Consider the following 27,904-nt stretch of genomic DNA (forward strand, 5'->3'; position numbering starts at 1 on the left):
ATATTTTATCTAATATAATTTTTGAATATGTAAGGATCGAGATACTAAATATAGTTAATTACATAAGTTAATTTATAATTAATCTTAAAAAATGTAATAAATTGGTGGAAACTTTTTTTTGTCTAAATCGAAATAATATTATTCAAATACAACCTTTACAACTAATTATAATTTTTTTCAAGTAGGTTATTCTATTAATACCATATATAAATATTTGGATCCAACACATACTCTTTTGTATATTTAATTCTTATTTTTTACTTGGATGTATATATACATATATAGCATATTTATCCCTCTCAATTTTAAAATAACATAAATTTCTCCTGCCAGCAAATATACTATGATTAAATGCTAATGTTATGATTATTAGTAGCTAAATTTGAGTTATAGAAACAATCTCAATATCTTATAACAGCTTCAATGAATCTTCATTAGATTCTCTCTCTTCTGACAATTGACTAATGAATATTAACTATAATAAGTGTAAGATTTTTAAATTTTACATACATATATATAATATGTTAAGTATGGATAAATTCGAAAGTTACAAAATTTAGAGGGATATATGGCGGTGAGCACACCAGTGGCGGTGAACAGAACACCTGGTTCTCGAAATTTGTCTCAAGGCGGCGGCCACCAAGACCCCTTTGCCTAAACGAAGTCGAGAACAAGAAGCTCTCGCGAATGGAGGCGGCGATCGGCATTGAGACGATCAACGCCTTGGTCGCCATTGTGTGCGTTGCCGCGTTCTTTGTCGCCGCTTCCTCGGTCCGCCGGTGGCGTCGGCGGCGTCGGCAGAGGACCTTCGGCGGGAATTGTTGCTCCGAGCTCGAGGACAAGCCCCAGAACCGGTTCAAGCGCGTTCTTGCGGACAATTCTTATTCCCCCTTCAAGCATTTCAAGCGGGAGGGCAAAGAGAAAGGTAACCCTTCTTGCGAACGGACCACCTGAATCTATAACTTTTAGGGTTTCTTGCGTTCGTCTGTGTTGGTGAACCTCTACGCCGTGGCCGAGGAGTAGCACGGCTCGGTCCGATCCCGGATGTGCAAGGTCGCCCACGCAGAGACTCGTGCAGCGGAAGTGCGCGTCGGGTCGGGTTGAGCTATGAGTCTTGTTGCCTGCTTCTTAGTCGTCAGCCCTTACACACAGCCCTTACACACAGGTCGAGGTCAGGAGGAAGATTTTTCAACTCGATCCATCCGCATTGAGTGGAATAAGAGTGTGTTGAATGTACGAAAGTCTTCCTCCCTCCTGATTAAGGAGGGTTAGCTTTTATATATGAGAGAATGAGTTAGCCATCAGGGTCAATTAACTGTGGCCGGCTTAAGCTTCTATGTGAGCGTCGACCGACCTGGATGGATCGGCGACGCGTGGCACTGCCCCGAGCTTTCTGGGACGACTGTACCGTGATGATGTCGTTCGTACGGAGGGATGGATGAGCGGTTGCCTGCCACGTGTGTGCTGCGCCACATCGGACTTGAAGTTCCACATCTGCATCGTCGTGTCTATTTGTTTGGATCCATGTGGGCGATACCGAAATGTGCCATATCAGTCTACGTTGCCCCATTTTCTTGTTAATCAAGAGTTCTTTGTCTACTTTTAAGTGCCAAATTCCGTATGAATAAATTGTGTCGGAGAAGGTTGCAAGAGGGATATCCAATCTTTTTTCAGAAGTTTTGCATTCAAGATTCTTGTTCTTTTGTGAATGATTGGCAATGTTTAGTTGTTTCTTCTTTTTATTCTTTTCCTACGTGCCATGATCATTTCAAATACCGGAAAATGACTTGTTGTCCAACTTCATGCCGTGGCTGAGTTGTCAGCACGGCTCGGTCCGATCCAAATGCGCAAGGTCGTCCGCGTGGCTTCCTGGCTGGAGAAGGGTTGCGTCAGGTCGGGTCGCGACACTGCCTGTTAAGCTGATCCGAGGTCGAGTTGGGAGTTGCTTTTCCTTCCTTACTAGGTTCTTGCACACAAGCCAAATTCGGGAGGGGGAATCCTGACTCGACCCCTTCGAAGCTTAAGTTAGTAAGGAGGTGGTGTTGAGGTGAGTTTTGGTGTGTTTGAGTGCTCCGGGGATCTCCCTCTCGCGTTGGCAAGGGGGTCGGTTGTACAGGGTCCGTTAATGGTCGTCGAGCCCCCGAGCGGTCGGCCCATATGCTCTACGTGGTGTGAACCGACTTGCATGGTTCTGTGTCGTGTGGTGCCGCCTCGTATCGTCGCGGATGGTCTTGTGCAGGGTGGCGTCGTCTCATACAACTCCGAGTGGCGCGAGTGCGGCTTGCCGTTGTGCCCGAGTTCAAGGTGCCATGTCGGCACGCGTGCGCCACGTCGGTTCTGAGGTGACCACTGTCTGTCGCCACGTGGGTGGTGTCGAAATATGCTCTATCATGACTATTCCATATCATCCATCTATGTGTGTGAAGCACAATGCTAATTATTGCTCTGGATTTTGCATTCTTGTGCGTGTTCCAACACATACTTCTTGAAACACCGGAACAAGATGGTTAGATTATTTATTTATTTATTGTATATAATTTTGCTGGTTTCTTATTTATATTGTCTAATCCCTTGTTTCATTGCACTTGTTTCATTGCACGAAGCAAATGCCTAGCTTCCATAAGGAGATACTCTAATCATCTCCTTAATGTATGGACAGAGTTTGACTGAAATCTACCTGTGCCTAAGAATTAATTAAGTAATGGACATAGTCAAATGGTTCTTGTAAGTCATTAATTACACTCGTAGCTGTTTGGAATGCAGATGAGATCGTACCAAAATGTAACTACCAAGATTATGCTACCTATCACCAAATGGCAACACAATATACTTAAAAGGTTATGAAAAATGATGATAAATGCCTACTCATCTGGGAATCTTTAGGTTTTTATTACTGTAAGTTGAAAGCTCTAGGAATACTAAGAGTTGTTTCTGTTTTGTATCCTTTTTCTAATGGTCCATCCAAAAATATAAATCATGGTATTCTTTTGTTGCTCTGTCGAATCTATACTCAAACCTTTTAATCCATAATAAAGATAATAGAAAAGACCAAACTTATGTGCTTCATTTCAGAACATCTTTGATTTGAATATGGCTACCCAAGATGGTCATATTCAAGTCCTATACTTATAGAACATTAAGAAACCTATATTGTGACATCACATTGCTGCTGCTTTAAAATTGGCTATCTATATATATGTATATATATATATATGTATATATGTATATATATATGTATATATGTATATGTATATATATATGTGTATATATGTATATGTGTGTATATGTATATGTATATGTATGTGTATGTGTATGTGTATGTGTATGTGTATGTGTGTGTGTGTGTATTATATATATGCATATATATGTATGTATATGTGTGTATGTATGTATATGTATGTATGTATATGTATATTTATGTATATACATACATGTATATATATGTTTATGTATGTATATACATATATATACAGATGAGCCACAACACATATGTAGCATGTTGTATAATGTTTAAAAAAAAATTCTTGACTACAGCATGTTTTTGCCTGATGAGATTATCTATCCCTATAAATATCGACAACATTTATTTTGATGGCTAATAGTCTATTTTATAGGGTGAATATACCAAAATTGCCTGTTACAATGCCTCATAAATCAAAACATAGTTGGAAAACATGGGTATTTTAGTTTATTCATAACTTGGTTATTCAATTTAGATATTGAGAAAAGCGAGATGTAACTTTGCACAACCTGACTAGCTTAAGAAAGCCAAGTTTTATGTTAGATATCTCAAGTTTCTCTTGATTTACATGATTTAGACACATGAATTTGTCCTTTTCATGTTCACCTTCTTATAAAACTCCCTGATGGTCTACCTCCTCTGAGGGACATTTAACATCAAATTGACTTGAATCTAGGAGCCCAACATAGCTCATTATTGGATGAGGCCAAAAGTGCATGAGGAACTGAACAATAAATGAGCTACTATAACTTTCTTTCCAACATTTATAAGGTCGTCTCAAACTTGAGCTACTATAACTGAGTTGAATCAGTCTTGCAGTATTTTAGTTTGTGCTCTTTGGAAGTTGAAAGTACATGGACTACATACACTGAACAATGCTCACTTGCTGTGAGTGGACTTGCACTGTGTTTGGTTACAAGAAAATAAACATGGCATAAGATAAGTTGGTCAAAGTGATTGTGAGCATGAAATGAGAATTTGGAGAAGGGCAACCCTATTGGTAAAATTACTGTGACAGAAACATTTTTTGCCATTATTGCTGTAAATTCATCCGAACAGTTTTTTTTTTTTTTTTGGCAGCTTGAGAAACTCTTGATCTGCTGATTAACATTTATATTACCTGAATTCCGAACCAATTGAATGGGCCCAGCAAATAAAATTGACAGTTCTAGCCTTATGCTGACTTTCTTTGTTTTTACATGCATATGTAGTTTTACTTTTTTGCCATATTTCACTTGTCCTTCACATGTATTCCAAATATGTTGAACACTGATATATTGTTTAAGCTATTCATAGTTTCATACTAGGGTAAGTCGTACATTGTCACGACCCGACTCTGATGAGCCAACTGGCAAATAACTCCATTTTGATTCTGCAATCACGGATAAAAATGCTTAAGCGAGAGTTAACGTAGTAAACTCATCAGGCCCATATAAGCTAATCATACTTATTGCTCACTTCCAATGTGGGACTAATGGGATGTTGCAATATCCCCAACTCAATTAGCTTGACGTCCTCGTCAAGGCCCAACATAACCCAGATCGAACCCTAGCATAGTGCATGTGAGGTTTAACTCAGTGGTGGCTCCACGCCGTGATGAGTTCTCTGACTCCATTCACGGGTAGCCCTTTCCTACTCGAGCTCTCTCACCCTGTCCAAATGCTAGGTCAGCTCTGATACCAAATGTCACGACCCGAGTCTGTTGAGCCAATTGGCCAATAACTCCATTTTGATCCTGCAACCACGGACCAAAATGCTTAAGCGGGAGTTAACGTAGTAAACTCATCAGGCCCATATAAGCTAATCATACTTATTGCCCACTTCCGATGTGGGATTAATGGGATGTTACATACATTGTCAAAGGTAAGATTTGGATACCCCTATAGCACCATGAGACATTGTTAAACATGATAGTGACTGCAAATATATGCACTCATAGAGAGTATCAAGTAAAGAAATGACTATCTTTGTTGCTTGGATTGGATCTAAATGCAAGTCAATGTGTTGGGGCTTGCTTCTAAGTCAATCTTCTAAGGGATGTCCAAATAGATGACAAGAGATAATATGCCATTATTTCGATATTAATAATATCTCATTACCTTAGTTTTGATGTCACTTATTGTGATCCTGCTTCTAACCTCCTAATATCCATGCAGAAATATCTTTAAGGATGCATCCCTTTGCAGATGAAATTGCTTCTTTGTTAGAGCATCCTCCTCTTGCAACATTCATGACAAACCATGAATATTCAGACATGAGCAATTCTTATGTTTGGATAGATACAGAGCATCAGTTAGACTTACTTGCAAGACTACTGAGTAAAGAGAGAGTCTTTGCTGTTGATACAGAACAACATAGTCTTAGGTCATTCCTTGGATTTACTGCTCTTATGCAGGTAAATTTGGTGACTTTTGTTATTGAATATGGACTTATTGTCGTGATTTATTTTTCTATAATATTATATGATTGGTCGTAGCAGATTTCTACTCAAAAGGAAGATTACCTAATAGATACAATTGCTCTGCATGATGCGATGGACATTCTACGGTCTGTTTTTGCTGATTCTTCAATTTGCAAGGTACAAAGTTATGTTAATATCATAGCACTAAAAAATTTCACAAGTATATTTTTTTGTTTCATGTATCATGTGTAGCCCCTTGAGCTAACTTTAATGCATTTTTGTATGAATTAAGCTAGTCATTGTCTGAAGCATCAAATTTGCAGCAAATCTTCATCTTGTAGAAGTCTAATCTTGCCTTATGGGTCTAATTTGATTTGTGCTGTGATCCTAATTACAGGAATGTGATGTTTTTACTGTTATAATATTATGCAGTTACTTATTTGCACAATGAAGTCCTATTCATTGAACTGGATGGGGATATGGAATACAAGAATGAAAAGTAAGGACTAAGGAGACATGAGGATGGATTCAGCTTTGATGGCTTTATTTTCATATATATCTAATACTTGATTGTGCTTCTTGATTAAACTGTTGCACTCTGCATTCTTTATTCTGATTTGAAGCCATAGAGAATCCAAAAGATGGGTAAGTGGTAGGTTTATTGGAATATAATTTGAAAGAAATCTGATATAGATTTAATTACATCTTAATAAGGGATACGATCTTTATAGGATATTACCTCTCCTATGAAGAGGCCTTTTTTTTTTTCTTTCAGAGAAGGTATCCTCCAAGAGAGAAATTATAAGAAAAAAGATAAAAGAAGAGAGTGAAGGAAGGAGGAGAAAAGAGAGATAACAAGGAATTCAAGATACATTATTTGTAAAAATCTGATATGATTTACTACCATTAGGGCTTATAATATCCTATATTTATAGGCTCTCTCATTCTTTCCTCGCCTATTTCAAAACAGTATAGAACTTAACAAGTGTTATCATCATACAAGTCGTCTAGACTCTAGACAATATTACAGTACACCAATTTAACATGCTTTTGGATGCCAGTTTGACTTTGACTAAGATTCTAGAGGCCTTCCGTAACTGTCTTTTAACATAAGGGTGAAATACATCAACATTTATAATCTGAATATGACTATGATACAAATTAAGTTGGTGGTGCAGTTGTGATTCGACCGGGTCTTGACTCAAGTCTTGACTTGGATTATTGTTTAGATCATGGTTTGCCTTGCCGGTCCGTATCGGTATACCGACCAGCTATCGGTATGGTACGTATCAAGCTGTACTGAGCCGTACCAAGCATACCGACACTTGGTACATAGGGGTGTGCCGATGTACCACTCATATTGGTCCCCTATTGGACTGGTACATATCACTCATATCGAGCGGTATGCTGCAGTACAGAGAACTTTGGTCCAGATTGATGTATTTTGACTAAGGTTGGATATTGAGATCCACCATCGGGCTCGCCCAAGTGCTGCAGAGCCAATAAAGATTTAAGTTTGGCCCATTTTATCACAACCTAAGCCTAAAACTGTGAAGTTATATACTTAAAATGGAGTATTCACCAGATGGGCTTAGGTTGTAACTCGTATATTAATGGAAGCCTAGCCCACATTTGATGTGGGACCAATCAGATTTGGATATTACAATTTGCCATTTTTCTGACTTGAACCCCAAACATCCTCATCAGGTTCACACACACAACATCAAATAGGATCACCAGGATCCCCACAAGTTATGTGAAGTCCAGAGGCATCATGGCTGACCAGGTTGCTGTTTACATTGCTGTTACTATCCCTTTTTCATGTTTCTACTGGATTAGAGATTTACTAGGATGCACAGTTGGTGTTGTCCTAATATGGCTTGCACACCACAAGTTGGTGTTGCTTTAGTATCATTTTTGCCATAAATTGAGCCTAAGACCACGTGATCTATGCTTCCAGAAAGGATTACAAGTGTTCAGGCTCAGGATGTGGCAAAAAAGTGTAATACCATGATCTGATTAGTTTGTGTATGCCATGGGCTATTCCTTGATCAGTACATGGGTTATAACCCATTCCAATTTTGTGAGTCCTTTTTGGGGCATTTCCCACATGGTCTTGAGCTTGGAGTGTGACACTGTTAGACTATCAAGTCTTGGCTTTTGTGGAACTTTTTACATTGATGTAGTGGTTTCATGTTGCTAGAATTTTGCAACATAATAAATCTTAATTTAAAACCTAGATATATACGATTCATGGTCAAGATTTGTTATAATAAAGTTAAAGTAGTTGAAGACAATTGTCACATCACAACTTATGTTTTATAGTTGAACTTATCCAAACCCTTTGGTATGGTTTTTTCAAGGTTCGTTGTGCCCGGTACGGGTGGTACGTACCAATCCAATAGGGGATTGATGCGGATGGTACATACCGGTTTGTCGGTATATCCCACTGTACTATATATCAGTATGTCAATTTGGTTCGGTATGTACTATACCGATGGTCAGTTGGTACACTGGTACGGATTGGTAAGACGAAGCATGGGCTTTTTAACTATGACTAGCCAGATGAAAATAATGAGCCTATAATTAATATGCTTTAGATATCCTGTTCTGCATCTTGTTTCAATCACATAACAAGATGTTTTGGGTGGACTGTTCCATTTCACTCAAACATGAAAACCATGGACTGTGGATCATTTGTTACATCCATTGACAGAATTTGATGGTGTGAAAGGATTGGATCCATGTTGACCTGAGAAAGCTAGGACAACATCTTGTTTATGTTGTTAATAACAAACAGATGAAATTCATGAGCAATTGTGTTCCCTCCCAGATCTTTTTTCTTACATTGGTCTTATTGGAGACTAAGGTAAACTCTGGCATGTATCACTGGCCATCCCTAATTTGTACTAAATTAAGAAGCTTTTCTTTAAAAATGTTGTATATACTTATGTGAATATAGAAAAGGAATTGAGTTGGAGGTACCATCTTAATCCTTTCTGAATCTAGATACAATGTCAGTTTGGGTGCTTGGATGTAGCACTTTTTAATACTGTTAGGAAATTATTTAGAAAGTAGGTACCAAGATGAATTTCTCAAGAGTTCATGACTCGACATGTTGGGTAGATACAAAAATTACTTTTTGTGTGATGAAAAGTTTGGCTTCAAGAACAATTCTACTTTGGTTAGGTTTAGTTAAGTGGCCAAGTTGAGTTCATTTTCAAATATTTTCATATTCTTAAGTCAAATTTAAATGGGTCTTAATTTTTGTTGAATAATTATCCATAATTCCATATATTATCTTATATTAGGAAGGCTGTTTGCATGAGATTTGAGTTTATTTTATTAGCATAAGCTAGTTGGACTTCTAGGTCCAAAATGGTAGTCAAGTGCATTGTATCTAGAGGTCATTAGGTTTAAGAAGGATTCTCAATATAATAAAATTTATTACTAAATAAATATTTCTCTTCTTTTTCATACCATTAAGGCTTTAAAAAATTATTATAATGAAGGATAAATCTTGTGAGTTTTGTAGCATAAAATGTTAAGAATATTTTAATTAATAAAATTATATATATACCGAGCGGTATATTGAAACATATCGCTCGGTATAGTTATACCGTACCGTACCGAGCTAAGTTCGAAACAACGATACGGTATGAAATTACGAACCTTGGTTGTATATACTATATAGTACTTCTAAATGCGTTTATATTATATCTTCTGAACAATATGTAAGTTGCTTTTTCTAATCTGATTTTTTATATTACTTTAAATATAGATGAGGTTATAAAAACAGATTAAAAACTTCATCTTGTAATGAGAGAGACTAATGGGTACCTGCCCATCCTTTGCTCCCCCCAACAAAAGGTAATATGTCAACCTTAGAAGATCATGTGTATTTTTTTTTCATTTGTTCTTCTATTACTAAATCGTTCTTGCCTTCTTGAATGGTGGAAAGATAAATCTGATCTAGATGCCTTAGAATGACTGTTATGTTTTTCATGTTGCAGGTGTTTCATGGAGCTGACAATGATGTTCTTTGGCTTCAAAGAGACTTTCATATATATGTTGTGAACATGTTTGATACTGCAAAGGTGTTACTACTTTTCCAAAATTATTTAAGGATTTTCTTGCACATGTTTTGCTTTTTAAATTATCATTTAGCTAGTGATCACTCATGTAACAGGCATAGAGTTTTAAGATGTTTACGTAATATTTGCTAACTAGTTATTTTACCACTTTTAAAATATTTTAAATCTTAGCACTTGACTTTTTATATATTCTGTGCTTTAGTCAGATCAGCTTATGAAGTTTAAAATGTCTTGGTTCTAGAAATGATTTGAGATTAATACAGCAGTTGTATAAAAAAAAAATCTTTCATCCACTATAGTTTTTTGTAGTAATTTTTATTAAATAAGTTGTTATTTGTGAATGCAAAATTTAAGAAGACTACTTTCTACAAGTTTATTAAAGTTTGTCTGTCAGCCTTAAGGACACTTAACACTTGGAGAAGAAAAAAAAAGGGACAATTAACACGGTTTGATATTCAAAACGAAGCAAGACTTCTGTTTTGGTTCTTCAAAGAAAATTCATTATTGCAGTTCATTGAATGATTGGTGCTGTCTTAAACTTTGGAGTTAGGCCAAGTTAAAATTCATCCTTCAGGTCTGTTGATGTTATTACAAATTTTTACTCTACGAGCTTACAAAAGGATGTCAACAGCTAGGTTCCTGACTTGGCCACTTTCATAGTGCATAGGATTGACTCAATTTGATTGAGATATTATTGGAAATTTTGATTCAGCATATTAAAACAGGAGTAAGTACCTCTTAAATGGAACGAAAAGAGTCAAACTCTAGAAGCCTAGTTAGGTGATTGTTATATGGGATAATTGGTTGGGAAGTTGTTAGGCATTCTGGAAATGTAGAATTGAGAGCTGCACAATGGCTGGGAGGTGTAGAGATCTAGCAACTAAGTTCTTTTTGTTCATGATAATCAGACCGTGTTGTCCACATCAAGTAGGCGGCTCTTTCTGTCTCTGTTTGTCAGTCAGTCAGTCTGTCTGTCTGTCTCTGTCATCCTTCCTCGAGGTAGGCTATTGAAAATCAGAATTTAACATTTTTTGCACATCTGTGTCATAGCATGTACAGGCACAGACCAGCATAGTTTGTGCACATCTGGGTTCATAACCCCCTTATATTGGCAGGCAATGTCTGGTTGATGCTGTTATCAGCCAATGAATCTGCCTTTGAGTTTGAGGACAGAATGTTGTCATTATTATCCAAAGATATGTTGATTGCTGTCTAAAGTTTGGTAATATCACTCTCTGAAGTGTCTCATGGAAACCTGAATGCTTTGGTCGACCTCAACTTATATACCTTCCATACACAATAAAATCATATATATGGCTGTAAGTTGTGCCATCAACTTGGTTTACATGGATAGTGACATAATCTATGTATTTGACTTAAATGTGATACTTCTCTTCAGAATGTCCTTATATCCGTAGTGATGTTATGTGCACATATAATATTGTGGGAAATGATTAGCACCACTGTGGCTTCATATGTTTTTGAAAATATCATTAATATTCTGTTTTACTTGTTTTTGCATTGCAGGCATGTGAGATTTTGTCAAAGCCACAAAAATCATTAGCATACTTGCTTGAGACATATTGTGGAGTGTCAACTGACAAAACTTTGCAGGTTTAAATACTTATTTATAAGTCTAACCTATTCTGATAACATGATTTCATGTGCAATATATACTTCAATAAACGTATCGATGCATAACATTTAATAATCATGAGATTCTAGCCGAAAATTGTCTTTGCATGTCATTGGACTAATGAAGTTACTTTTTGACAGTCATGGTACCTAGAAGGCTTCCTTTTCACTGTCAAAAGGCAATTATGAAATTTGGGATCAGAAATCAGAATCAGTCCTTAGGGTAAATAGGGATTGGAATTGAGATCAACAAATTAGCTGGATATAGGGATGAAGTTTTAGTTAAAAGTGAATTATAATTCAATTTTTTTTTTCAAAAGTTATGAAGTGTTAAAAATAAAGAAATGACTGTTCTTGTGCTTCTCTGCTGATCCTCCTTTTCACCTACTAGTAGCTCATCTTCTTCACTGTCACTTGGTGGCAGATTAAGCACCGGAAGAAGAGGGGGCCTGGGAGTTGGCCTGGAGTTTTGTCTTGACCATGAAAATCAGGATTACTAAATCTGAAAACAGTATTGGAGTCATTTGGCTTATAAAAACTATTTTTTTTATAGAACTTGCAAGTGGCATTATTGTAGCCTTTAATGTGGATTTGTCTTGCATTTGAACCAGCAGTGATCAGTTTTTTAAATGATGATGTATTCATTATTCTTTGGGATTATATTATTATTATTAGAAGCATATAATTACCAGATTGTTGGTGTAGACAGGGGATGAGCTCATCACTCGATCACATTTATCAAACACCAAAGTGGATGCTTTATTTATATGATCTCACTCTTTTGATGTTTATTACAAGCTAAAATGTTCTTTGGGATGTAGAATTGTGCATATTAAATCATTCCTAAGTGTATTGGCTGCTATATCCTGATGGGTTATATATGTCTGTGATACAGCGTGAAGATTGGAGACTGCGTCCTCTTTCAGCTGAAATGATTGAGTATGCTCGTAACGATGTTCACTATTTGTTATATATTGCTGACTGTTTGGTCTCTGAACTCAAGAGAAAAACCCCTGGTATGCATTTATTTTTTTCAGTCTGGATTGATGCTTAGAAGATTATTGTTTAGAAATTTAATGGTTTTGAGTTATAGTTTTTTGAATCAATGAATTGCGAGCAAATGGCAAGGAACCTTACTAGGATGACTTAAGATGTTATTAATCTACCGTGGTTTTTGTATAGCTTGGCAATGCTGTCCTGTCAGCTTGTTTTAACATGTTTTGTTATCAAGCATTGGTGCCTCCAAAACCATATTTAAAATATGTATGCATCCAAGGTTTGCCTTACTAGTTCGAACCGGCGTGTCGATTGGTCGATGGCAAGGTACGTGTCACCTCATACCGGTCGGTGTGTCGAGAATTGGCATAGTGGTACATGTCGATGGCACAAAGAAAACCCCAAAAACCCCTCCGAAAATATCTGAACATTAGGAAAAAAAACTTAAATTAGGGTTTTTAAGTTGGAAATAATTATAAATTTAGTATAATTTAAGCAACAATATTCTAAATTATGAAAGAATAGTGGCTTATATCTTTTTAGGGTTTTGAGGAGCAGTTTGGCGATATGTTCCAAACCATTCTTCCTTTGATATTGAATTATCTAAAAAGAAATATTTTGAGTTATTAAATTTCTAGTTGAATTTTAAAATTCAAATGAATGAAGTAATAAATGGGTTGATCAATGGATAAATCTGGTTTTACCACAAAAAAAAATGATGGGACTCCACGAGCGATGGATCAAGGTCCTCGATCCTATATCTGTATATCAATATGATATGTTTGGTGGACCTAATCCTGAAATTAATCCCACAGCATAGTATACTGATAGTCTGATACACTGTATACCATCGGTGTATCAATGTGGTGATGGTCGTAGTTTGATCATCGTGAGCCACATGTGTCCAAGGCAGCTCTTGAAGCAAGTACGATTATGACATGTATTAGTGCGGAGATTGGAGATTGCTTAAACTTCTACTTTCTCCACTAATCTGTTGCTCTGTATCATATGATCGATCATCATATTGCTCCTCGGAGAAGAATGACCAGCTATCATCGTATTATTATTGGCCATAAGATTCTCCATAATATGATAAGCTCAACTTTGTGTCTACGTCGTGTAGGCTCTAGTGCATCTGCTCAAAATCATTCACTCCCTTCCCTTTCCCGTTCCCCTTCCCTATATAAACTTGACTAGTACCTTATCGAGCTCCATAATTTGAATCTTGGGTGGCATGCATAAAATACTGCTTCTCGATCCATGCACAACCCTCAAACTATGTAGACGAGACCATCGACTCCGTAGTATCATCGCCATCATCAGTCGAGACACTACTATCCATGTCGCTGTCATATCTACAAACAAAACGGGTTGCTGAATGCGACTGTGTTCAAACTGTCAAATGGATTGTTTGAATTCAATAAATCCCAACCCTTCATCGGTGAAGGTCAAAATCTGATCGTTATCGATCAGTACAAGTTGGTAACGGTCAGATTTCGATCGTTCCGCTTGGTATAGTCCCCATATCGAGCGATATAGGGTCATATGTCATGGAACACCTGGTACAGGGTGGTCTGCATGCCAGTCCCTTGTCGAACCGGTATATATTGCCCAGTACACCAGGGCATGGCGAACACTGTATGCATCTATGGTCTATGCATATCGTTGTCTTCAATTTTCTATCTCTAGCCTAGCTATACAAATTTCATATTTCACATATAAGTTTGTTCAACTATCAGGATTGTTTGAATCTTTGATAACCATTTACTGAAGGAGTCCTTATTGTGGTTCTGCACTTAAATCAAAGGTTGACAACACATTTTATGCTTTTCTGGAACTTATTGTGGTGCATTGGGTGCTAAATGAGATACTTCAATTGTTTCTAAAATCTCTATTTTTGAATCCTCTAATCAGTTGATTTTGTTGGATGCAGTCTATTTGTTGATGTGTATCTCAACCTCATCTAGTCATTAATGCATGCACATTTGTTATTTGTCTGTGTTTTTCCACTTTTATCAAGTAGAGTTATCATTGGTGTGTGTCCCATCTGATCAAAGAAAAAGATCTGTCTATTTTCTACTGTGTAATGATGAATGAGAGACTTAGGATTGAATTTTAGGATCTCTGAACATGCTTTCGCCAAAGAGCACAAATTATTTGTGCGGTAAGCTAATGGGATATATTTACCTTTTTAACTGAAAATTAATTTTTCCAAAGAATAAATTTTCATCTCCTGAGTTGTGATGATGAGATCGAGTAAGTTCAATATTATTGTGTCTCTCTCAAAAGGCCATCATTGTTATGAAAATTGTAACATTGACATCATTTAGAAACTATTTAATCGGTAATCAGATCTTTCAGCTTCTCTGGATGACAAGTTGAATTTTTTCTTCGAGGCCAGTCATCGGTCAAACATGGTCTGCATGCAACTGTATGCCAAAGAAGTTGAATCTACCCCTGGGGCTTCTGCTGCAGCTTCTATATTGTCACGAAATTTGAACATTGAAGGGATCACATCCTGGAGAAGGTTGGAAATGAAGGTATTCTTCTTTTCACATTATTTCATATTGAACTCATTTATGCACTAAGTTGGTGTTCAACTCAAAAGTTTCTTTCTTCTGTTTTCCCAATTTCAGGATCTTATTTGGATATTCTGTGCATGGAGAGATTTAATGGTCAGTTCTATTATACTCAAAAGAGTATGATTTATAGTTTTGTTCTAAATTGTTTTCCTGTTGCTGTTTTATTCAAATAAATTTCTTTTCAGTAAAGCAGATACCATACTATTCTTTTACTTTCATAAGTTTCATGAAAAAATGAAACCATTTTGTCTGTTAACACTAACAAAACAAACTATGCATCAAGTGTGGGACTAAGTATGGTATGTTGGCATCCGTACAATGTTAAATATTCGGTAATTAGGCTATCCAACTTTCGTAGTATGTGCTGAGCTATGATTGTTCACAAGTTCTATATGACAATCTCTTATTGAAGTAGATCAGTGATTAATGTCTGGCAGTACATTATTATTTTCACCGGCTTGATCAATGGATTGGGTTGCAGATCATACAGTTTCAAGAGGCATCTTGTATCTATTCAAAATCTTCTGAAGATGTTTCAAGAAAAGCTAAAATTTTTATATTGATCCAATTAAAAGGGTAAACACAGTGATAATTCTGCTGAATAATTGTTGGGGGGAATAATTCATTTTTTTAACACAACCATTCATGTGAAAATTATTATATGATCGTATTCTATTTTGAACCCTAAACATTTGGTTCGAAATAAAATATGATCATATTCTATTTGAATGTGTCCGCTAGCTTATTGCAAGGTCCTGAGCTCGTATCCCACCTTCATCACTTATCCTTTGTCAAAAAAAAAAAAAAAAACAAAAGATCATTTTCTATTTCTGGGCTCGTGTCCTGCTGTCAATGTAAATTTGTATCCTAAATAGTTAGAACTTATGATTTTGTTGTTATTATTTTATTGTTGTATATTCTATTTCTGCCGACTTTCCTATTTGAGAAAAGGATCTAAAATATTCCTTTGCATGCTGCATATTGATTTACCCTATGGGGATTTCTTCTGTTAGGTGGGATGGTTTGTCATCCTATGAGGGTTTCTTCTGTTCAGTGGGGATGGAAAAATGAATGGAAATATGTTTGGCAAAGTTGCCATATAGAAGTATGGGGGCATGTTGATACCTATATAACACAACATGGTGATGCCCGTATACAGGTCAGCCCAAGTCATAGATTGGGCTATCCATGTGTTAATATTGCCAGCATAGCTTAGTCAATGCGTATTGATACCTCTCTAGAACAACAATCTTTGATGGATGGGTTCGACCTGGTCTTGTTCCCTTTTGCTAGAGTATCCAAAAGAGAGAAGTGATAGAATTTTGTGTTTGTTAAATCCAGAAGAAACTTTTGACAGAACATCACATAGGCTTTCCTCTTGGAGAATAGATGTTATTGCAAGTAGAGCAGCAGCTTTTGTTTCTAACACTAATTTGTCTTCATCTATTTTTGGAAGTTTATAATCTCAAACTTCGTCTACTGTTAATATTTGTTTTTATTTTCTTAATGAGATGAAATTCAACTATGTACTTATCTAGTGTTGGCATGGTTTAGCACAGGGCTATTGATATAACACATACTGACTCGTGCTGGTCGGTATGACATTCCTTGCTTTGTACATCTTAGGGGCAGTAAGATTTTTATGTACAAGTTCGTATTGTACATTGAGACACATTCTACTAATTGCAAACAAAGTTCACGTGATCCATTTCATGATGTATGACATTACATTATTTGGACAATTTCTTGAAACATTTTTGTTCTTGGCTGATTTGCAAACTGTCACACCTACTTATCATGAATAACTAGCACTACAGTAAATCATTTATAATATGCACATGGTGATACTGATAGCCATCATTAGTATGATTATATTATTTAAAAACAGGGATCTTTCTGTTTTTGACTTCTTTTTGCACTCTCTAGAGGTTTACATTTATTTATGTTTAGGATAATGAACCATATGTAGAACTGGACCAGTTTGGACCACCTTGGTTGGTTTACACTCGCACAGATATGGCTCATAGGTCTTCACTACATTAGGACTCACTTGGGACACCATAAAGCTAAGTAGTTACCAACTTGCTGCTGCCTCTTCTCATCAAAATTGATGCCAGAGGAGTTTTTTTTTTTTCCCCTCTCTGAGAATCAATGGTGAACTTGGATTTGCTTTTTCTTACATTATCTCAGACTGATCATTTACACACACAACATTTCATGACACGATGGCAACTGTCCCTGGCAACCAGCAGGCACAGGGAGTGCCACTGAAAATGAAAATTAAAACCTTCACATTATACATAATTGAGACATGACAAAACCGTGTGAGTTTCTGATATTCTCTGGTGCATGATACATTCATTTTACATGCTTAATTTATTAGGTTTTACAATAACTAAACAACTTCACGTCGTGCATGTTTTCCCTTTGACCTTCTCTTGCCATGTCCAAATACTAGAAAATCCAATCGTTTGCACTGAATTCTTTTTCTTTGCGTGTGAAGTTGACTAGTGTTCCTAATCTCATGTAACATTCCTATAGTTTTTTATTACGGTTGTGTTTCACAATGTTGCATCTTTTACTGAATTTTTGGAGCAATGTATTTGTCCTAATGCTTTGCTGCATTCTGCAGGCCCGAATTCATGATGAGAGCTTACGATATGTTCTATCAGATCAAGCCATAGCAGCTCTTGCTGTAAAAGCTCCAAAAAGTCCAACAGAAATATATGATGTCATATTACATGTTGATATAAGTAATGGTTTAAATGCTCATCCTGCCTTACCTTCACCATCACCTATTGCCAAGAATCATGTGGAAGATCTTTGCATTCTCCTACAGGAAATGAACGCCAACATAGATGATGTTTTCAGAAGATTTTGGCACAAGCACCTAGATCATGCTCAGTGTTCTCCACTTTCAGCATACAACTATGGTCTTCTATCTGAAACCAGTCTGAAACATGCTGGTATGTCATTTTCAAAGCCAAGTGTTAAAAAGTTCACTCCAATGGTTGGCAAAAGAGCCTCCCGAGAGCTTTTTATTCAGAAATTCTCTTGCAAATCGCCAGTATACCATAATTGCAGGATCTATGCTAGTGATGGAAGATTGCTTTGTTATTGTGATCGAAGGAAACTGGAGTGGTTAGTGAACCTTGAACTTGGCATACCTGGTACATCTTGCATTTAATTTTTTGATGCTTTTCTTTGTTATTCATTGTAGGTATGTGCAGCGAGATTTGGCAAGAATAGTAGAAGATGATCCTCCAGCAATTATGCTTCTTTTTGAACCAAAAGGCCGTCCAGAGGATGAAGATAACGAGTTCTATATTCAGAGTAAGAAAAACATGTGTGTTGGATGTGGGGAGAAAAGCCACTACATACGCTACAGAATAATACCATCCTGCTATAGAATGCACTTTCCTGAGCATTTGAAGAGCCACCGTTCTCATGATATTGTTTTGCTCTGTGTGGACTGCCACGAAGTAGCTCATTCTGCTGCTGAGAAGTATAAGAAGAAAGTAGCACAGGAATTTGGAATTCCTCTTTTTGTGCAAAAAATTGTTAATTTGGGTGAAAGCACAGTTGCTACTGTAGCCTCAACATCAGTGAACCCAACAGAAGAAACAGGTGTCTCTCCTTTGCAGTTACGAACTGCTGCTATGGCTCTCCTACGCCATGGATCCAACATGCCATCAGGAAGGCTCGAGGAATTAATTCAGGTTAGAACATTTTTAATATTTGATACCAACATTAGCATCAGTTGCAGTGTTTACATCTACTTGATGAGTGAGACATCTAAATTGAAAGTCACATTCACGTGCAAATTCTGAGAATTCCTTGCTCATATGAATAGATCCATTCCAGCTTATAATAGAAATCAGAATGATGGGTGTCACGTTGCAAACACAAAACTAATAACTGTTTTGCCTTATGGATTTAGGACAAATAGAAGAAAATAGTTGCACTTCTCTCTGCAGAATTTCCTTGTCCAGAAATCCAGTGTTATGGAGCATTGGCATGCCTCCGTGCTAAAAAATGTCGAGTTTTACCCAAGGTTTTAAATTTTGTACCGTACCACCTGGTACGGGCGGTACATACTGGTCCGTCAACCTATCAGCATGCAAACCGTCCGCTACCAGATTTTTTGCCCTGCATCGGACAATATGGGGCTGTACCGGGTGGTAACGGTCAAAATTTCGTGTCATCTTCTCTTGTCATCTTTCTGAATTTGTAGATACTCAGGGTCCCACATACAACTCTGTATTATTTCCTTTGAATATTCTGATATATTTGCTTATGCTAGAATAAATCATTTATTATTTATACTGCCAATGGATGCACTTGAGCAAGTTGTCCTATATACAACTCTGTATTATTTCCTTTTGCATATTCATATGTATTTACTTATGCTAGCAAGCCATTGTTTATTGGTTCTACCAACGGGTGCACTTGAGCAAGGGGTGAGTGACATGATGTTCCCTATGCAGATTGTGAAGACATACTTCGGTAGACAGGAAATTTCTGCAGAAGATCTGGAAGCTGCATTACTTGTTGGCATGAGTCCTCATGAGAGAAGACGGTTTGAGAAGAAAAGAGGGTTATCTTTTAGACATAATGAGCAGAATATTATATATAAAAATGATACATCAAGTGTTGCACAAACAGCTGAAGATAATGACAAAAAGAATGGTAGCATGTATGTTGCTGAGGGATCATCGGAATATAAGTTTAAGGATACTGATAGTGGATGGAGAAGTTTGTCTAATTCATCCATGATTGATACAAGCAGTGCCTTGTTACTCAATCACAATACTTATGTTGCTAATAGCATACAAATTCTGGATAGAGTTCAGGAACTTGAACAAGAAAATGTTTCCAGTATGACTGAGGACAATAAAAATGAGAATCCATCAGATGGGGCTAGAAGGAATCTGATACCTTCCATGTCTGAAGTTGCTTCTTCAGGAACTACAAAAAAGGTGTCACTTTTAGGACACGGACCACATGGGAAACAAGTTGTAGAGCATTTACTATGCAAGTATGGAGAGGATGGAATTCAACAATTTTGTCAAAGGTGGAGAAAAGTGTTCGTTGATGCCATTCATCCCCGTTTTTTGCCATACGGTTGGGACATAATGCACAGGTAATCAATAGATTAGTTTTTCTTTTTTTTTTTGTTTTTCCATGCGCATTACAGAAAGAAGGTTCTTATTCTTCTTATATCAGCATTTATTTTTTGAAGAAAATCTGGATTCATCTACAATTGGATAAGCAGGAAAACCATCATTTTATTTGTTTAAACACATCATATTGGCTCTTATATATAATAATGAAGATATTATGCTAGTGATCTTAATGTCCAGATCATCTTAGTCACTTCTATACAGTTTTGTGCATTTGGTGAATCACTAAATCTTACAAATTCAGAATGTGCATCAGGTATCTCTGCTTTTACATCAACTGCATTTACTGAGCCACAGTTGAAAATTTGAAAACCCATTTAAAACTATAGAACAAATCAAAGACTGGTGATAATAATTTGAAATCCCCAACTTAATCCAAGATTTCTATGTTGACCGCTAACCCAGCCAAGTCTGGACATTTGTGGAGAAGCCTGAAGATGATATTTCTTGGTTGTGTTTCACGCTCAATTTCCCACTGGGTATCTGAGTTTTGATTCAACATAGACAACTTATTTTACAGTTTTTTGTTTTACTACTATAGATTTGCAATCTACATTGGTGACTTCCATTGCTTATTTGTTTGTATTACCAATAAAGCATACATTATAATTAATTGTGGTTTATGGTGGGAAATACCATTTTGGCAGACTTAAGAACTGTTGTTAGAGAAGGTTACTCGACCTGATCATCTTCCCTGGGTTGGATCTTTTTTACACTTCAAAATAGAGCTCCTACCTTTCCGTTATATCCATATCCTCAACATTGTAATACAAAGCTCTTCCAGGAAAACCCATTCTCCATAAACTGCCTTTTAAAATAAACAACTACAACACTGTCTTTAGTCTCAGCTTTTGTGATTAGCTGCATGATGGAGTTCCAGATTGGCTTATGCTTAGCTTAGGTGTTTTGAGTGTAATCCAGGTTCTAGGCTGAGTTCCATATATTTCCATTAGTGTCTAGAATATTTTTTGTAGGAATTCAATCATTAATTTTGATATCTTTGAAAAAGGACTAATCAGATCACTAGGTTAAATTTCTAGTCAAAGCAGGGATTAGGTGTAACAAGAATATACTCACAATTATGCTTCAAAGAAAGAAGAAAAAAGAGGTCTTTTTCCTCTGTATCTTTTCAATCTCTACTTTCAGCAGCACACTGATTTGAGGGTAAAATTCATGTAGCTATTGACAATTGATTAGATCAGAAAGATACCTCATTGAGTATGTAAGCAGTTAGTATTTGTTGAGGGTTAATCTTTTGATATTGCTATTCAGTACAAAACAAATGTAGTGATATATTTTTTTTTCTTGAGCTTACAATTAAATTTAGTAGTTAGTATATGTTGAGGGTTATTTCATAGTATTTTTTTATTCACTTTTTGTCTATTTGGTTTTCTTCTTGTAATGTTTTGTACTGAATTAGTTTGGTCTTCTTGGATGTTCTACATGCTTTGAACTGCTCTTACGCAACACAATGCCCCTTTTCCACAATTGAGAGATAAAGGGATCATGTTCTCCTTTTGGTTTTCACTGCCAAAAAAATTGTGAAATGCATTTCACTGTTAATAGTATAACCATGGAATACAAGCTGTGCAACCTTGATTCGGTTGTCATGTTTTTCTGTGTGACTGTTGTAAAGAGTTGGATTATAGTCATCAGAGTTTCACCCTAGACTTGAGTTGGTTCTGTTTCAAGAACCAATTCTCCTGGTATTTTAGTTTTCACAGACAGGGTCATTATCTGCAGTGTAGACAAGTGTAATGTTGCAAGCAGGTGAGATGCATCTTTGGTTTTATTGATACATTATTTTTTCCTTTTCCTTTTTTTTCTTCTGGCAGTGGACGTCGAGATTTTGGCGAGTACAGTGTTTATAGCCCTGCAAAAAGGGCTGTTCAAGATGCCAACGTTTTGGACTAGACTTATCTGCCCAGGTACTTAGAGATTAAGAATGTCCAACCAGACTGCCGAGATCTCCGGTGCAGAAGAAATGTTTAAGTTACGAGGTGAGGGGCTAAATTGGTCGAGTTCATTGTTGCATTGTATCTTTGTCTTGTTCAATGGTTATGACCTTGATAAACCGTGATCTGCGCATGAAAAACTCTTGAGCTTTGTGGCGGAAGTAGTTAAAAATGCAGGTGATATGATCAAAACTTAACACATGATATCCAATCAAATCATAAATAACAAATGATGAGTCGATCAATCAACATGGGGGCATCATCCAAGCTTGTCTATATGTGACACCACTTGGAATGTATCCAATCATCACGACAACCATCGCTCAGCCTGGGGCTCATAAAAAAAGATAGGCCTTTTGAGGTATGTACTTAATTCATTTGAGCTTTTGTTAACTTATGCAGGGGTTTGGTTTTTTTGTTGGGCAATCTCGTGAAATTTGCAACTGATGATGTAATTTATTCTAAAAGATCCTTTGATGCAGAAGCAAATTCTGAGCTGGACAAAAAAAAAAAAAAAAAAAGGCGCGCAAAACAGACATCACCAGGAAAGACGCGTGCAATCAATCAAATGGATGGATGCCACGCCGGGACAAGGCCTCCTTCCTCATACCTTTATTCTTGACAAATTTTTAAAAACCATTTTTTCTTAAACATGTGGTCTCTTCTTCCTCTTCCGTCAATTACTGTTTACAACTTTCTTTCTCCACATACTTTGTACCTGCACACTCACCTCCTCCTCCTCCGTCAATTACAATTAGTGCCTCCTCCAGTAAATGTCGCCCACGGCTCCTTCTCCTGTGCCTCATCTCTCTCTCTCTCTCTCTCTCCCTAGGATTTGGTGTACAAACCTATGCTTTTTTGTTCCATCAATGCGTGCGTACTGATTTGGCCATCAACCAATATAAACACAGCAACAAGATTTGAAACCTTGGTTTAAATCTCTAGTTGAAGCTTAGGAGACCTGTGGTTCAAAGGAAGAGATGTGTTATTTTTTGGGACAGAAATAATAAATACAAGAAAACTACACATCAAAAACTTTGATACAAGAAACAGAACTTTCGCCGAGAAAACAGAAAAGGGAAATGGTGACAAGAATGTAGTAACATTAAAAGCTAGCACAAAAGCCAGAAATCTGGGGACTTTCATCATTTACAGCACAAGCAATGACAATTTCAAACACATCATAACGTAGTAGCAGGACAAGGAACAAGCATTAGGTTCAATTCTAGCAGTATATGCCAATCATAGTTTAACATGAAAAGAAAACCTATGGCGATGATATATGCCAATCAAGTCAGGCCATCATTTATCTAGAAATTATCTCTTTAATTAATTGCAGCTTCAGATGCAACACAACATTCAATATATCATGTAAACACATTATATTCGTACCAGATCCCATGATCTATCTATTGTATATCGATGCTAATTTTATCTAGCTGCTAATAAAGAAATTAAACCATTGAACCTTAGACTATGCCTTGGTCACTAGCTAAGCTGATTTACTAATCTCAAGACTGAAGGGAAATTCAAAGACATTTTTGATTCTACCCTACCAAAATGATGAGAACCGAACAATAAGCTAAAGATCTTACATATTTCGTTTGATAAACGTGATGTAATATTTCATAGAGGAACTTTCTAGTTCCTCAAGGAATTGAGACCAAGGCTTGAAGGACTTAAAACAGTTTTCTTCATCCACACTGAGCATATGAGCTTTTGTTAAATGCTCTACCAGAAAAGAAATGATAAATCAAAAAGTATATAACTACTTAAAATTACAATTAAAGAAACATAAGACCAGAGAAATCACAACCTTAAAGTCTTCCTTCCGTCTAGCAGATGGCAATAGTTACAGTTTGGCCGATTTGTTCTGCCATGTTAACAAGAACTATATATGGTGTATGCTTGTACATAACTGGGCCAGTCACATTAAAGTTGATTATTCTTGTGATCCTGTAGAAAATTTTAATTATCATGGGAGGTCAGAAGACATTCATGTTTATTGCCTGATCAGAAATCAGAAAAAGGTTTTATAATCATCATAAATTAGCAAAAAGAGACAACCTTAACTAGAATAAGTCGTCCATGTTAATAATTCCACTGAACTTTTAGTCAAGGCATAAAACTATTTACGAGCTCAGGCCAGGTACCGTGAACATGGTCGTCATCTAGAAAAAAATCAGGCTTTGACTCAGTTATGATGTGTTCCTATCAAATTTAGAAAGAAGAAATTGCTTAGTTCTACAATGAAAAAGCATACATGAGGAAGGATTAAGATGTCAGATTCTTAGTAAAGCAGACTTTGTTTGTAGCCATCACAGACTTTTCAGGTTACCTTTGTACTAATTCTGACCATTCCTGTGAGACCATATGAGTGTGCAACAACCAACATAACATTTGCTAGCCTACAGATCTATTATGCTTTACTAATGGAGTTTCCTTCCATGGTTGTCTTGCAAGAAAATTTGAAGATAGCATCAGCTAAGACTGACCAAATAAGGCCATCATGATTAAAAGATTGTACAGAGAAGGCAACATGGAACCAACTAACCAAGCACAATTTTGAGTCTAGTTTAAACTATTGACAGTAGCATATAAGATGACCAGGATGCATAAACCTATATTAACTCAGAGGAATTAAAATAATGCCACTTGCAGTTACATTGATGTAAATCAGAAGTAACAAAAAAGAAAAGGTATAAAGGATGAAATGAATAGATTGCTCCCGAATAGAAATGGACATAACCATGTTGCTCAGGTATTTGGCAGACAAATGACCTCTTTTCTACTTGTACCTGGACCGCTGGATCCTGACTCCTTTCCTGATTAGGACTCCTTGAAATTGGTTTCCATCTCTAGGCATTTCAGAGACAAACTGATGTCCCAATATAAAAGCTGGAAGCATGCATCTCGAATTTCTGTAAGTACTCCTAGTTTTCATCTTCTATAAATGATTGGCCCTTGACTTGACTTGGGCAGGGATACAAATCAGATCCAATCAGCTCAATAACATTGGTTTGATTTGTGATGTTGCTCCAATAGGATCTTAATGGCATGAAAAGAATCCATGCAACCAAGCCCAAACAACTGGGCCCTCACAGACTATTTTTGTGGCTGTTGTATGCAGTTTTATGTACACTTACAGCTTAAAATTATGTGGCATATCTTCACCTAATTCATAGTTGCAAGCACTCAATACTAAGAAGAACCACCTTATACAAACAATAAACATCTACTTACAAGTAAACATTTACAAGGGTGCCAGGTTCTTAGTCCACGTGTTTAATTTAAACTAGTAAACTAACAATTGAACCACCAATTATGGGCCAACAAGGTGCCTTTCACTCAAAGCCTTTTTAAACATCAATACTTCATCCATCTTTTAGTTTCACATCCCCCATTAGCGAAGACGGCTCCAAATTTTAGATGTTTTTGTCAGTTATTGATGTTTATTATAAATTTAATATTTTTGATTCACCACTTGAACTTGCTATCATGTGTTAGATGAACATACTTTCCTCACATTCAATTAGGGCATAATGTCTACTCCCCATTCAACACAATCTTCAAACTTCAAATTTCCATGAAGCATAGAAAGATAACCTAAGAGGCACCCCGCACAACACAAGGATTGCACTAGGACATCCATGCTAACTAATGTCATCGAAGTGTATGGACTTGATACAGCATTCCTATCGAGACCCTATCAAGAGCATGTCAATGCACCAAATTTCTAGAATAAAGAACCTTCGCTAATTTATACATATTAAGGGACATGCCAAACTAAAAACCATAGCCATGGGCACAAGATTACAAATTAGAAAAAAAAAAAAAAGAAAAAAAAGATGCAACTGCAAATTCAGCTAGAAAAGAAAAGGTTGAACACAAGGACAAAAATGTTCAACTTGAATATCGATGCTTGCTAAAAAGAACAATGCATTGCCATGATTAGCATAAATAAAATACTAAATTCTGATATCTGATAACACTAGAAACATCTTCCAATGATATGATCACTTAAAGAAAGTGAAAATCTAACAAATAAAAATGTGTCGTCAGGGACTGATTCAACTATTCATGTATTCACAATGAATTGAATCTTAATAGCGTACCTGTTTGCTATTACTGAAGCAAATTCAGTAAAAAATTTCTCGATTAAGTTTTCTGGAGACTCATCAATGAACTTAACTCCAGCAGCATCATTTAACTCTTGCAGAAATGAGCACATACATTTTGCCCATAATTTTCGAAGGTCCTCTTCATCAACTGTGATTTAAATGCATAAGTTCATCCAAAAAAAATTGAAGAGAAAGCAACATAAAAGAGAACATACATACAAGAAAAGGAATTCCTAATATCATAAATTTCAACTTTAGATCCATCAGCAACTTATGCATATGTTGGCATTCTCTAATGCTGCTAGGCTTTGTTCCCCCTCATATCCTGTCGTTTAAATGGAAAAGCAAAACTAAGCAATAAAATGCATAGGTCTTCTAAAAGAAAACAAAGTAATGCAAAAAATGTAAAAATTAGGCGACCAACAAACACTTTCAAGAAATGTCATTGTCTGGTTCAGAATTGGATCAAGAATCCCATTTCATCTGATGAACTCTATTTCGAGTTTAGAATGGATAAGGAAAGTTATCAAGTCATAAGGAATCAATTCTTCGAATCCAAGTTGCATGACGAAATGAGTTCTTGAAAGCGGAGTTCATCGTTTTGTGTGATGCGTATGATGCCTTTTCTCCATCCTCTTCGATTCCTTCCTTCCTTCATCACATTGCTGCTGTCCTCCTTCTTTCCCTTATTTCTATCTGTTCTTGCACATTCTTTCTAAGCAACAGGTATAAAACCTACGGTTTCCCTTATTCAAGAATCAAGATTTCTGCGGAGCTGTACCGAAAACCAGACTGAAAAGGTCCCATAAAAAAACACACAAATCATGAACCACAAATCTTTTGCCTACCATGAACGCACGCAAAGCGTCCGTCGCCAGATCATCCAACAGAAAACCAAAGATCACCCTAAATCCTACCTCAAATCATCAACCACAAAACGAAAGATCATCTCAGTCCATCTTGAATATTATTATTTGTTTATATATATATATATATATATATATATATATATATATATATATATATTCAGAATTCGAATTTTCCAAGAAGAATTGGGACAAAATTATTGGAGGGTTTATTTGAACGACTAATATTTAATCAAGCATGTGTGATGGATCTTAAAGATGAACGGACAGATCTTTACGGATTTAGGTACAGAAGTCCTCCAATGGGCTCAGACCAGAACTAAAATTTGGATTTCTAATGGGCCAAATCATACGAGCCCAACACCCAAAGCCCGTTCTATCCATCGATTTCATATTAAGATAAGTCAACATTATTATGCTAAGCATGGTAATCATGTTAAAATAAACCTGCATACGTAAGATGGTGCCTGTATATTGCACGACAAAGTTGACTCGATCGTGGCTATGCACAAGGCAAAGGATGAAATAGACTGCCACGCCAAGTGCATGAACGATTAGCTAAGGGAGGACAAGGTGGGGTCGCTTCCGAGAACGTCCCTCCTTTGTGCTCGCTCACTCGCGCACTCGCATTCACCGTAGTGCCCAACACCAGACGTCTCTCGCTGCGAAAAGGAACCGACGACGAGTGACGACGCTGGTCCTTTTCCATCCAAGTTGCTTGTCGTGCACCCAAAACGCGACATGTGTGTCGTCGAGTGGCGGTGCCAGGTGTTCTCAGCTGCATCACAGCTTCAGCGCCAGCCCCCTCAATTATTGCACGCACTTTATTC

At 36.7% G+C, this 27,904-nt stretch overlaps 1 protein-coding gene and 1 long non-coding RNA gene across 5 annotated transcripts; one reads left to right on the forward strand and one right to left on the reverse strand.

Moving 5' to 3' along the window:
• The first annotated feature begins 611 nt into the window (after positions 1-611).
• On the forward strand, positions 612-22,953 carry LOC103982884 (protein RRP6-like 3). 4 transcript variants are annotated; one of them, XM_065177546.1, is made up of 13 exons: positions 612-925; positions 5,398-5,636; positions 5,721-5,819; positions 9,656-9,739; positions 11,264-11,350; positions 12,267-12,387; positions 14,720-14,907; positions 15,004-15,042; positions 17,582-18,090; positions 18,170-18,668; positions 19,437-20,092; positions 21,968-22,448; positions 22,556-22,953. In XM_065177546.1, exons 1-12 carry the CDS (start codon positions 688-690, stop codon positions 22,044-22,046), a joined length of 2,838 nt encoding a protein of 945 aa, XP_065033618.1. In that variant the 5' UTR covers positions 612-687; the 3' UTR covers positions 22,047-22,448; positions 22,556-22,953. The 4 variants fall into 4 exon arrangements, with proteins under 4 accessions (XP_065033618.1, XP_009398223.2, XP_009398224.2 ...); XM_009399948.3 differs by having other exon boundaries at positions 22,570-22,953; XM_009399949.3 differs by having other exon boundaries at positions 14,729-14,907; positions 22,570-22,953.
• On the reverse strand, positions 22,912-27,130 carry LOC135666061 (uncharacterized). The gene is made up of 3 exons (XR_010509682.1): positions 26,428-27,130; positions 26,203-26,356; positions 22,912-23,048 (listed from the first exon to the last, which is right to left on the reverse strand). It is a non-coding gene; the product is annotated as an uncharacterized LOC135666061 (long non-coding RNA).
• Positions 27,131-27,904: the final 774 nt, after the last annotated feature.

The sequence above is a fragment of the Musa acuminata genome, chromosome BXJ1-4, assembly GCF_036884655.1.
Source record: "Musa acuminata AAA Group cultivar baxijiao chromosome BXJ1-4, Cavendish_Baxijiao_AAA, whole genome shotgun sequence".
Classification (NCBI taxonomy): domain Eukaryota; kingdom Viridiplantae; phylum Streptophyta; class Magnoliopsida; order Zingiberales; family Musaceae; genus Musa; species Musa acuminata.